The following is a 12376-nucleotide window of genomic DNA, read 5'->3' on the forward strand; positions in this document are numbered from 1 at the left end:
GAACCACACACACACACACACACACACACACACACACTCCAATTTAAAGAGATGTCATGACTGTTCAAGGATAAATCCCAATACTTTATTAGCCAGGCTCCTTTGCATGGTCACACCACCCCTCCAGATCGCAGAACCAGAAGTATGACAATATATGTGTATGTGTCATCAGGCAGTTTCCTTGTTTGTCCTGACCTGTGTTTGTGATAGTCACATTTAAATGTTCAGCAGGAATAAATATCGTTTTCACATTTTAAGTTGCCTTCTGTGTATGCTTTTTTCTCTCTCTTTTTTTTTTTTTTTTTTTTTGTGAAGACATAAAGGAGTGTGTGTGTGAGAGAGAGAGAGAGAGAGGATTAGTGAAGTTTCATGTATTCTAATGATCCTGTGATACTGCACTTATCTTCATGCACACATATATCTTTTCATGTATACAATGTTAACTGATAAAATATAAAAAAATTTAAAAAAGCATATGGTCAGACAAAATTGTGTGCAAGCAAGATTCAAGCACTTTGTTATCAATGAAAACAATGCTTAATAATCAAGTCCTGAAAAAAAAAACCAAGGCTTTCCAAAAATGAATACTGGTGATTGAATGTACCATCAACTGATCAAGGCACAAAGCGAAGAAGAGACAACAGAAAGAAAAGGAAGAAGCCAGAAACAAAGGAATAGAAAACAGAAAATTTCTGGCACATATTTTTTTTGGAAGGTGGTGAAAGGAAGGAAGATCCAGGCCTTCGAGAACAAACGCCTGAGGAAGCTCCTTCAAATTCCCTGGATCAAGCACAGGACCAATGAACATGTACGGAGCAGAATTGAGAACCTTGCTGGACCTCAGGAACCTCTCCTTTCAACTGTGAAGAGACGCAAGCTGATATGGTTTGGACACAACACTCGATACACCAGTCTGTACAAAACAGTCATGCAAGGCACCATCGAGGGCGGGAGAAGAAGAGGAAGACAGCGGAAGAACTGGCATGAGAACATCAAACAATGGACCAGACTCCACACACGTGAGCTGCTGCCAGCGGCTGCCGACAGAGACAGATGGAGAAGGGAGGTTGCGTCTGCGGTCCTCAGGCTTCCCCCAACGACTACTTTGTAGTTATGGGCCTGAGGTTGAGGAGTTGAGGCTGATACCACTTATAAATACTGAAAGAGCCTCTGTCATCTCCTTCCTGGCATAAAAACACTCGATGATGATCATCCAGACTTCATCATGGATTCAAATAAAGTTGATCAACTGATACACGCACTGACAAGGCATACCATTTTTTATAACAACTTTGCATAGTGGGGCGGGAGAAAGAGCCGTTGTAACAATTCAGAATATTGCTATTGCAAATGGGTAGAAAAAATGTTATGATGTTCTTTCTTTGCAAAAGGTGCACAAAGTCTTTGGCCAGAAAGTAGCAATGGAATAAATCATGAAGAAGGTGGAAAGAATTCTGAGGGATTTTAATTTGCATATATCATTTTGTGGACTGATTATGTAGAGCTGTTTCGGTTTAGCACCAGTGGGTTTTTACAGCTAGCCTGACAGCTGATGACAATCTTGCTTGGTATCTATATAAGATGCAACTGTATTATCTGTAAATGCAAACATATTTGTCTTTTGACTTGAGTACATATAACATTAAACACATGATTAAGGCACAACACTCTAAGAACATGATCATTCATGTAAATGTGCAGTACAACGAAAGTACATATAACATTAAACACATGATTAAGGCACAACACTCTAAGAACATGATCATTCATGTAAATATGCAGTACAACGAAAGTGATAAAACTGATGTCACAACACAAAAATATAAGCTAAACCTGTGGACAGTGGAATCACTTAAAAACATTTGAGAAGATAATTATGCATTTGATTTAGAATAGCTGTATGAACGAAATTAATGTAGAACACATAAGGAAACATCTCCTATAACACATTGATTAAACAACAAATAAATGGACAGATAAATGATATAAAATAACAAATAAATAAATAACTCACCCACTTGTATACACACCCAGTCAACATGCCCATTTCCCAGCACCCCCCTCCATACACACACACACCAGGACACACTGGTAACAACAGTGCACCGGGGGGCGGGGGGGGGGGGGGGGGGGGGGGGGGGGGGGGTAGGATGAGGTCACAGGTGGAGGACAGATGCATCCCACTCTCTCTTATTTGCTTATTTATCATCATTGCTGTCTTATTTTTCATTTTTATTTTTTTTAATTTATTTATTTATTTAATTTTTATTTTATTTTATTTTTTAATTGATTAATTAATTTATTATTTTTTAATATTATTATTATTATTACCTTTTTCTATATTATAATTATTTATTTATTTATGTAAGCTTATCTATTAATCATTCCCCCTTTTTTTTTCTTTTTTTTTCCAAGGCCTGACTAAGCGCGTTGGGTTACGCTGCTGGTCAGGCATCTGCTTGGCAGATGTGGTGTAGGGCATATGGTTTTGCCCTAACGCAGTGACGCCTCCTTGAGCTACTGAAACTGAAACTGAAACCACAAGCAGAGTCTTTTGTTAACAGTAGTTTGAGTAGTATGTGTCAAATTTCAAAACCACACTATTGTGTTGATCGTGAGGATGCTCTCAATCAGTGACCATACTGTTTCCAATATTTGACAACTCACATGAAAACAAACAAACAAACAAAAAAAGACAGAAAGAATAAAAAAAAGACTTCCATAGAAGGTACAAAATTTGGTCCGCTTTCTTGTACATATTGTCAGTACCAGCTCTTCCACAACTTGTTTCAGTTTTAAAGTGTTTTAAGGTGCGGACTGATCCATATATATTTATAACACACACACACACACACACACACCCAAGCAATGAGCCTGCGCTTGGGTCCAACGATGCAGTATTAAAGGGAGACAATGCTCGTTTTCCAGCAATCACTTGTCTGTTGCAAAATGGCTGCGCTCATGCGGTCTGCACGTTTCTGCTCTCCTGCAGTGCAAATCCCTAAATTACTACGGGTTATTTGTCCAGGAACATCACAGACATCAGTTGGACATTTACTCAAGGACAGACATGCATCTGATCAGAGGTTTGTTTCACAAGACAATAGTGTGTTTGACGATGTTCTTGAATGACATTGGGCTGGCACCGGTAGCCAGTAGGTCGTTTCATTCGATCACGAACACACGTAAGTGTCCAAAGAATGACAAATGAGAAATTAAAAAGGAGAAAGGCAACAAATTCTGACGATTATTAAAAGGCCTAAATGCTCCAAATTTGAGTTGTCATCTGAAACCAGAGAATTCAGCTGGAACAAATTCGAAGTTGACAGTTACTGAGTGAGCCTATGATTTACGAATGTTACGTATCATATTCTTTTGTCCAGCTTCAAGTAATCCATGCTAAATGATGCTTGCCTCTCTCTCTCTCTCTCTCTCTCTCTCTCTCTCTCTCTCTGTCTGTCTGTCTGTCTCTCTCTCTCTGTCTCTCTCTCTGTGTTCTAGTTCTGTGATCATAAACACAGGTCTCCGGCCACCTCTTTGGGTATGAATGTGGCCGGTATTTTTCTTCACAGTTCACTACTATCACAGTGTCAGTCTGATGTTTTGGGGAAGGCCCAGACACTGAGACAGAGTCTAGTTCAGAATACAGAGTACACTGAAACACTGACCTAGAGAGCAAAACCAACAACTTCATTAGCAGTTCTTGTCAGCTTGACATGTGCCAATATCACACACACACACACACACACACACACACACACACATTTTTAAAACACGCTTTAGTATAAGTTCACATAACCATCATCATTTTCATAATGTACTTAAGCATGTTGCACCAGTTTCCAAACATGCACTCACACATGTATCGCTGAAACTGAGAAACACACACACACACTACACACACTGACATAGTGCCAGTCATACAAATACACACAAACACACACATACACACACATACACAATTTGTTGAAGTTAAATGACATTTTTATACGCACATATATATTATGTGTGGTGCTACTTTGTTTACCATAATTTTCTGCCTTTCACTTTCATCAGTGGGTACCTCTGAATCTAAACAGGAGTGAATGTTTAGACCTGTGCTACCCGACATAGATAGATCTGTTATTTGGGTTTTTTTAAAAAAGGGAGGGGGAGGAGCAGTTGTCTGAACCTGCTGCTGTGGTAGCTAACAAAAGGAAAGGAGGCCTGTGTATGTTTTGTTAGGTTGACAGTAAAAAGAATTATATAATAATAATAATAATGATAAGAGTAATACTACATTGTGTAATAGAATTTATATAGAACTGAATCTTGTGCAGAGACAAATCAAAGCGCTTTCACACCAGTCATTCACACGCATGCATTTAACTCTAGAACTGGAGAAACTGAAGACAAGGGAGAGGCAGGGGAGGGAGGGTATCTTGGAAAGACTAAAGAGGTGGGTTTTAAGGCCAGACTTGAAAGAGCTGAGTGCAGAGACCTGACAAAGCGAAAGAAGAAGTTCATTCCAAATGCAAGGTCCAGAGACAGAGAAAGAACGGCAGCCAACAGTGGAGTGTTATAACTTGTATAGCTGTAGCTAAAAATAAAAATAAAGAAAAGAGCACACACACAAAAAAAACACACAAGAAAACTCCCCCCAAAACGTTTTGCAGATGTTGGCGCAGCACACTGGTGGAGGGAGCAGAGGCTCCAGCACAATCGTCCACCAAGCTGGACACCATGATGAGCTCCATTGACCGCTACATGCGTCAGTTTGGCCGCATCTCCCGCAAACAGCTGGACCCTGTAGTGTCCTGCCTGGATAAAGAAGGTTTGCAGGGCTTTTGTTTTTATCTATTAGTATTACATATATATATATATATATATATATATATATATATATATTTAATTGGATGTTTGGGGCAGAGTGCAGGGGGAAGGTGGGGGTTGGGGGGAGACCCAAAACACCACAGGTTTCACTCCTGCTCCTAGAAATAGGAAATGTAATGAATTGATAATTTGCTCTCTCAGTCTCTGTGTTAATTTAGTTGGTGTTGTTTTTGTTTTATTTTATTTTATTTTATTTTTTTTAATATATATTTTCAAAGTTTAATCTTTATCATTATGATATTTACTTTAGTGGTTGAGGTGCTTTATGCTTTCAGCACAATTTCTAAAGCAGAACATACCTCTATGAAGTCTATACTGAAGCATGATTGTGGACTAGAGCTCTTACCATTAATGCATCTTGAATAATTTTTGTTTCTTTTTTTTGTTTTGTTTCTGTGCATAGTACAGAAACAACATCGTCTATAAGTATAAGTAGTCATGCTTTGAAATTGTTTCTTTCTTTGCATTGTTTTATCAGTGGCATCTAACACAGTTGAACCTTGAGAGGCAAAATTATGCAACTGAAGAGTTCACAAGTACTTCATATTCATTGCCAGTCTTGCTCAGTTGCTGTTGTAAAAACTAGTGGTGGTGTGTCCATCGAGATCGATGATGACCATCGTTGTCATCCAGATGGGGGATGGGGGGAGGGTGGTGGTGGGGTGGGGGGAAGGATGCTCATGAGTCTATCTGTGAGTGCGCAGATGGCTGAATAGTCCAATCTGCGCATGAAATGTTCGCTGACAGTTGGGGCAGACAAAGACAGGCATATCATTGTCAGGGAGCTTGTTTGCCCGTGACTTTCTGGCCTGCCTCTTCTGAACAGCTGCAGCAGTCCTGTTGGCCTCGCACAACTTGGCGCCTTTGTGCACAACAGCGCGCCATTTGTTACGGTCCACTGCAGATTCCTCCCAGGAGTCAGGGTTGATATCAAACGCTTTCAGAGAGACTTTCAGAGTATCTCTGAAGCGCTTCTTCTGACCTCCGTGTGATCTCTTCCCTTGTTGCAGCTCACCATAGAAGAGCCTTTTGGGCAGCCGATGGTCTGGCATGCGCGCCACGTGTCCAGCCCAGCGAAGCTGGGACTGCATCAGGATGGTGAAGATGCTGGGAAGGGTGGCTTTTGCGAGCACCTCTGTGTCTGGGGTCCTGTCTTGCCACTTGATGTTCAGTAGCTTCCTGAGGCATGTTGTGTGGAAGTGGTTCAGCTTCTTGGCATGTCGTTGGTACACTGTCCAAGTTTCGCAGCCGTACAGTAGTGTGGGGAGAACTACTGCTCTGTAGACCTTTAGCTTGGTCTCAAGACTAATGCCTCTTCTGTTCCAGACATTTGCACTGAGTCTACCAAAAGTTGCACTTGCTCTTGCAATCCTGACATTCACTTCATCGTCGATGGTCGCATTTCGTGACAGTGTGCTGCCAAGGTATGTGAACCGCTCCACCGCACTGAGTCTCTGACCGTTGACTGTGATGTTGGGCTCAACGTAGGGTTTCCCTGGGGCTGGCTGATGGAGAACTTCAGTTTTCCTCGTGCTGATGGTAAGGCCGAAGTTCCTGCTGGCAGTGGCAAACTTGTCGACGCTGAGTTGCATGTCAGCTTCAGATCCAGCGTTGAGGGCACAGTCATCAGCAAACAAAAAGTCTCTGATGATGTCTGTCATGACCTTCGTTTTTGCTTGAAGCCTTCTGAGGTTAAACAGCTTGCCATCTGTTCGGTACTTTAGGCCGATTCCAACATCGCCATCTCTGAAGGCATCAGTAAGCATTGCAGAGAACATGAGGCTGAACAGCGTTGGAGCCAGGACGCAGCCTTGCTTGACACCATTTGTGACAGCAAAAGGAGCAGATGTTTCGCCATTGTCCTGGACTCGAGCCTGCATACCTTCATGGAATTGGCTGACCAAGGAAATAAATTTCTGAGGGCATCCGTACTTGGCCATGATCTTCCACAGTCCCTCTCTACTCACGGTGTCAAAGGCCTTAGTGAGGTCGACATAGGTGGAGAACAGATCAGCATTTTGCTCCTGACATTTCTCTTGCAGCTGCCTTGCAGCAAACACCATGTCGGTGGTTCCGCGCTCTTTCCGGAATCCACATTGGCTCTCAGGCAAATGACCTTGGTCAAGGTGTGCTGTGAGGCGGTTTAGTAGGATCCTGGCAAGTATCTTGCCTGCGATGGAGAGCAAGGAAATGCCCCGATGGTTATCACAGGCTTGCCGGTTCCCCTTTCGCTTGTACAAGTGAATGATAGATGCATCTTTGAAATCCTGGGGGATCGTCTCTTCTTTCCACATGAGTGAGTACAGCTGATGAAGCTTCTCAGTCAGCACAGTGCCTCCATCCTTGTAGACCTCTGCTGGTATGGAGTCTGAGCCAGGTGCTTTGCCACTGGATAGCAGACGGATTGCTTTCTGGGTCTCAAGAAGTGTTGGCGGATCGTCCAGTGCTTCGTTGGTGGGGACTTGTGGGAGACGGTCTATGGCTTCATCATTTATGGAGGAAGGGCGATTTAAGACACTGTTGAAGTGCTCAGCCCATCGTTTGAGAATGTTCTCCTTCTCGGTGATCAAGGTATTCCCATCTGCATTGAGGAGGGGGGATGATCCTGAGGATGTGGGGCCATAGACTTCTTTTAAGGCATCATAGAACCTCTTCATATCGTGCCTGTCAGCATATCCCTGGATCTCATCAGCTTTGTCACTCAGCCACTTATCCTGCATCTGGCGTAACTTTTGCTGAACAGTCCTGCGGATGGCATTGTACGCATCCTTTTTTGATGTGGACTTTGGGTTGCTCAGGTGGGCTTGATGCAGACGGCGTTTCTCATCCAGAAGCTGCTTGATTTCATCACAGTTTTCATCAAACCAGTCTTTGTGCTTTCTGATCATGGGTCCCAGGGTCTCTGAAGCTGTACTATAGATCAGCTCACGCAGGGTCCTCCAGTCAGACTCCACATTCTGGTTGTTCAGAGAGGCGGATTCCAGACGATCTTCCAGCAGCTCCACAAAGGACTGTTTGATGGTGATGTTTTTCAGCTTAGCGATGTTGAGCCGTTTTGGAGCCTTCTGGCCTTGGGGGCGTCTCTTGGGCTGGATTCGAATATTCAGCTTCGAGACTACAAGGCGATGGTCTGTCCAACACTCGGCGCCGCACATGGTCTTTGTTACACGTACATCTTGCCTATCCCTTTTCCTGACGATGACATAATCGATGAGATGCCAATGCTTTGAGCGAGGGTGCATCCATGACGTCCTGTTACGGGTAGGGAGGCAGAAAACTGTGTTGGTTATCAGCAGTTCGTGCTCTGCACATGTCTGAAGCAAAAGCAATCCATTTGGGTTGCAGTGGCCCACACCGTGCTTTCCAATCACTCCATCCCAGGAGATGTAGTCAGAGCCAACTCTAGCATTGAAGTCCCCAAGAATGATGAGCTTGTCTGCTTTAGGGATGGCAGCAATGACAGAGTGAAGGTCCTCGTAGAACTTCGCCTTCACTTCATCCGGGTTGGTCATGGTTGGGGCGTAGGCACTGACAATGGTGAGGTGCTTCTGGCCAGATGCCAGTGGGAGTTTCATGGTCATAAGCCTATCGTTGACTCCCTTTGGGATTCCAGCTAGCTTGCTGACAAGTGCTGTTTTTACTGCAAAACCAACACCAGCCTCACGTCGCTCTTCGCTTCCTCGTCCACTCCAGAAGAAGGTGTAACCAGATCCCCGTTCACAGAGCTCGCCTTCGCCTGCAAGCCGAGTCTCACTCAAGGCTGCGATGTCGATATTGTATCTGGCGAGTTCGGATGCAACTAGTGCTGTTCTCCTTTGGGGTCTGTCCGCATTATCTCTGTCCAGGAGAGTCCTTATGTTCCAAGCACCAATGGTGAGAGGAACGATCCTTGCTTTTTTCTTTTCTTTCTCTTTGTTTCGACCGCTGATGTAGGGTCCCCGCCAGCCGCGGTATGCTGGCCAGGGTGATATGGAGCAGGCAATTTTTAGGGCACCTTTTCTAGCCCCTTCCTCATGCCAGGGAGGTGAGCAGTGCATTCCTAAAGAGGGCTGCTCAGACGCTCAGACGGCTGCCGAGCTCCATCGCTGCTCCTGTCGACGAAGAACGACCCTATGGCCTGAGCCGCCTGCGTGCAGGTCTGCGGCTGCGACTGCCAGTGTACCCACACCTGTCGTTTCGTCGCTCGCCTGTCGCCACAGGACTTGGGGGTGATGAAATGATGAAGGATGAAAGGTCATTTTGGATGACTGATGACTTGCGCGATGAGTTTGTTTAAAGTGAAGAGGAGTTGCGCAACGTCGACCTCACTCTCTCGTCCGGGTCCACCAATTTCCAGTGGCAAGACTAAGTCGAGACGACTGGAGGATGAGCACGGATGCAGTGGATGACCAAGATATCCTTTCGGTGTCTCATCTTGCTCTCTGCACTCCACAGTGCGTTGCTGTAACCGCCTTCCTCTCCATTGAACCGATAGGTTTCTTCCGCAGATTCTGCCGGATCCAGACTTCGCATGCATGGGTAGACACACCCCGGGGGCCAACTGCGTGTGGCATGCACACAGCACGGTGGAGCTAGATGGCCGTCGGTGGCTCTCCTGAGCCGACGCCCTTTTATGGATCTCCATAAGGGTGTCTAGCCACCCGCCTCACCAGTCCCAGAAGGGAGTGGTGGGAGTGCCGGTTTAGTCGTCGGCAACCCGACCCTGAACAGGTTGTACTGGATTACAGGTTACCAGTAGCAGATCTAATGACCTGACCTGACCTGAAAAAAAAAACTAGTGGACGTTTTCTACTTTGATTGGCGATGGTGCCTGTGCTGAGGGCCTAGCCTCTCTAACTGTACTAAGCAGACAGACATGATCTTTCTTTGTATCAGAGCTGTCTGATGGACTGCCTGTTTCACTGTCTCCATCTCAAGTTTTGTTTGTTTGTTTGTTTTTTTTTATCGCTCTTCAGTTCAGTTCATGCATATTGATCAGTGTTTTACCTTCTGTCATGCACTCCGTGGAGTGCAAGTATGTGGATGTGTGGTATGTGGGAGAGGGGAGGTGTGAGTGATGTTAAACTTGTTTTTAATTTTATACATAGTGTTTTTAGTGATTTTGTATCTTTGCACTTAAAAAAAAATCTTTATTATATTCCTGTGTCATGTTCATGACACATGTATTGTTAAATACACTTTGAGCTGCAGGGTAAGTGCTCTCTCTCTATATTATATATAAATGCTTCTTCCTCTTCTTCTTCTCCTCCTACTTCCTCTTGCGATGGATTGAGAGCAGAGTGAGTGAAGTGCAATGTTTGAACCCAGGTGCCATCAGTGTCTCCAACAGTCTCTCTCTGTTGCGTCTGCACGGCTCCGCTCTCTTCGATGAGACGCCAAGCAACCGACTGAGGCTGGCAGATGAACTGTGGGAAAAGTACAAGAAGCATGGTGAGTCTTGTCATATGTCAGGATCTCGTTATACACTGTATACAGGGTTCACAGAAAGTTGAGGACCACTTACTGACTTAGTTGGACACTTTGCAGTTGTCTTCTTGTGGGCAAGGTGAAATGATGTTTGAATTTTTTGTCACCTAGTGTGCTGATCATGACGTGTTACGAGTCAGGGTTGGAGTTAGCTTGTGTTCATTCAGCATGAGTGAGGATTGGAGTTGGTGTGTGTTCATTCAGTGTGAGTGAGGATTGGAGTTGGTGTGTGTTCATTCAGCGTGAGTGAGGATTGGAGTTGGTGTGTGTTCATTCAGTGTGAGTGAGGATTGGAGTTGGTGTGTGTTCATTCAGTGTGAGTGAGGATTGGAGTTGGTGTGTGTTCATTCAGTGTGAGTGAGGATTGGAGTTGGTGTGTGTTCATTCAGTGTGAGTGAGGACTGGAGTTGGTGTGTGTTCATTCAGTGTGAGTGAGGATTGGAGTTGGTGTGTGTTCATTCAGTGTGAGTGAGGAATGGAGTTGGTGTGTGTTCATTCAGTGTGAGTGAGGACTGGAGTTGGTGTGTGTTCATTTAGCATGAGTGAGGACTGGAGTTGGTGTGTGTTCATTCAGTGTGAGTGAGGACTGGAGTTGGTGTGTGTTCATTCAGTGTGAGTGAGGATTGGAGTTGGTGTGTGTGTTCATTCAGTGTGAGTGAGGATTGGAGTTGGTGTGTGTTCATTCAGTGTGAGTGAGGATTGGAGTTGGTGTGTGTTCATTCAGTGTGAGTGAGGATTGGAGTTGGTGTGTGTTCATTCAGTGTGAGTGAGGATTGGATTTGGTGTGTGTTCATTCAGTGTGAGTGAGGATTGGAGTTGGTGTGCGTTCATTCATGGTAGTGAGGATTGGAGTTGGTGTGTGTTCATTCAGTGTGAGTGAGGATTGGAGTTGGTGTGTGTTCATTTAGTGTGAGTGAGGATTGGAGTTGGTGTGTGTTCATTCAGTGTGAGTGAGGACTGGAGTTGGTGTGTGTTCATTCAGTGTGAGTGAGGATTGTATTTGGTGTGTGTTCATTCAGTGTGAGTGAGGATTGGAGTTGGTGTGTGTTCATTTAGTGTGAGTGAGGATTGGATTTGGTGTGTGTTCATTCAGTGTGAGTGAGGAATGGAGTTGGTGTGTGTTCATTCAGTGTGAGTGAGGATTGGAGTTGGTGTGTGTTCATTCAGTGTGAGTGAGGAATGGAGTTGGTGTGTGTTCATTCAGTGTGAGTGAGGATTGGAGTTGGTGTGTGTTCATTTAGTGTGAGTGAGGATTGGAGTTGGTGTGTGTTCATTTAGTGTGAGTGAGGATTGGAGTTGGTGTGTGTTCATTTAGTGTGAGTGAGGATTGGAGTTGGTGTGTGTTCATTCAGTGTGAGTGAGGATTGGAGTTGGTGTGTGTTCATTTAGCATGGGTGAGGATTGGAGTTGGTGTGTGTTCATTCAGTGTGAGTGAGGAATGGAGTTGGTGTGTGTTCATTCAGTGTGAGTGAGGATTGGAGTTGGTGTGTGTTCATTCAGTGTGAGTGAGGATTGGAGTTGGTGTGTGTTCATTCAGTGTGAGTGAGGACTGGAGTTGGTGTGTGTTCATTCAGTGTGAGTGAGGATTGGAGTTGGTGTGTGTTCATTCAGTGTGAGTGAGGATTGGAGTTGGTGTGTGTTCATTCAGTGTGAGTGAGGATTGGAGTTGGTGTGTGTTCATTCAGTGTGAGTGAGGATTGGAGTTGGTGTGTGTTCTGCTGTTCATTTAGCATGGTGTGGCTGTGATGAGGAAAGAACTTGGTGTTTGTGACGATGTGATGACTGTGGTGTGTATTATTTTGATCATAATGCCACTGAAATAGTGCAGATGATAGGGCAGTAAAAAAACCAACTCAACAACTCCCCCGCCCCCTAAAACAACAAGAAGAAAAGAAGTGATGTTGATGTCGTTGTGGTGACTGGGGGTTGGGCAGGAGTGCCCCTGGAGGTGCTGCACTACAACACACTGCTGGCCGTCTACAACATGAACAAGCTGAGCTTCTCCCCCTCCCAGTTCCTGGCCACCATGGAGGCCAAC

The 12376-nt window shown here is 44.7% G+C and overlaps 1 protein-coding gene across 1 annotated transcript in view; it reads left to right on the top strand.

The window, feature by feature from the left end:
• Nucleotides 1-2938: 2938 nt before the first annotated feature.
• The window catches only part of LOC143295849 (leucine-rich PPR motif-containing protein, mitochondrial-like), a 76779-nt gene continuing 67341 nt past the window's right edge, over nt 2939-12376 (top strand). Inside the window, exons 1-4 of the mRNA XM_076607499.1 lie at nt 2939-3086; nt 4656-4813; nt 10180-10302; nt 12273-12376. The exon at nt 12273-12376 is cut by the window's right edge and continues 18 nt beyond it. Of these exons, the coding sequence (XP_076463614.1) occupies nt 2950-3086; nt 4656-4813; nt 10180-10302; nt 12273-12376 (522 nt within the window). The 5' untranslated portion in view covers nt 2939-2949. The remainder of the gene's footprint in view (nt 3087-4655; nt 4814-10179; nt 10303-12272) is intronic.

This window comes from Babylonia areolata, chromosome 21 (genome assembly GCF_041734735.1).
Source record: "Babylonia areolata isolate BAREFJ2019XMU chromosome 21, ASM4173473v1, whole genome shotgun sequence".
NCBI lineage: Eukaryota > Metazoa > Mollusca > Gastropoda > Neogastropoda > Buccinidae > Babylonia > Babylonia areolata.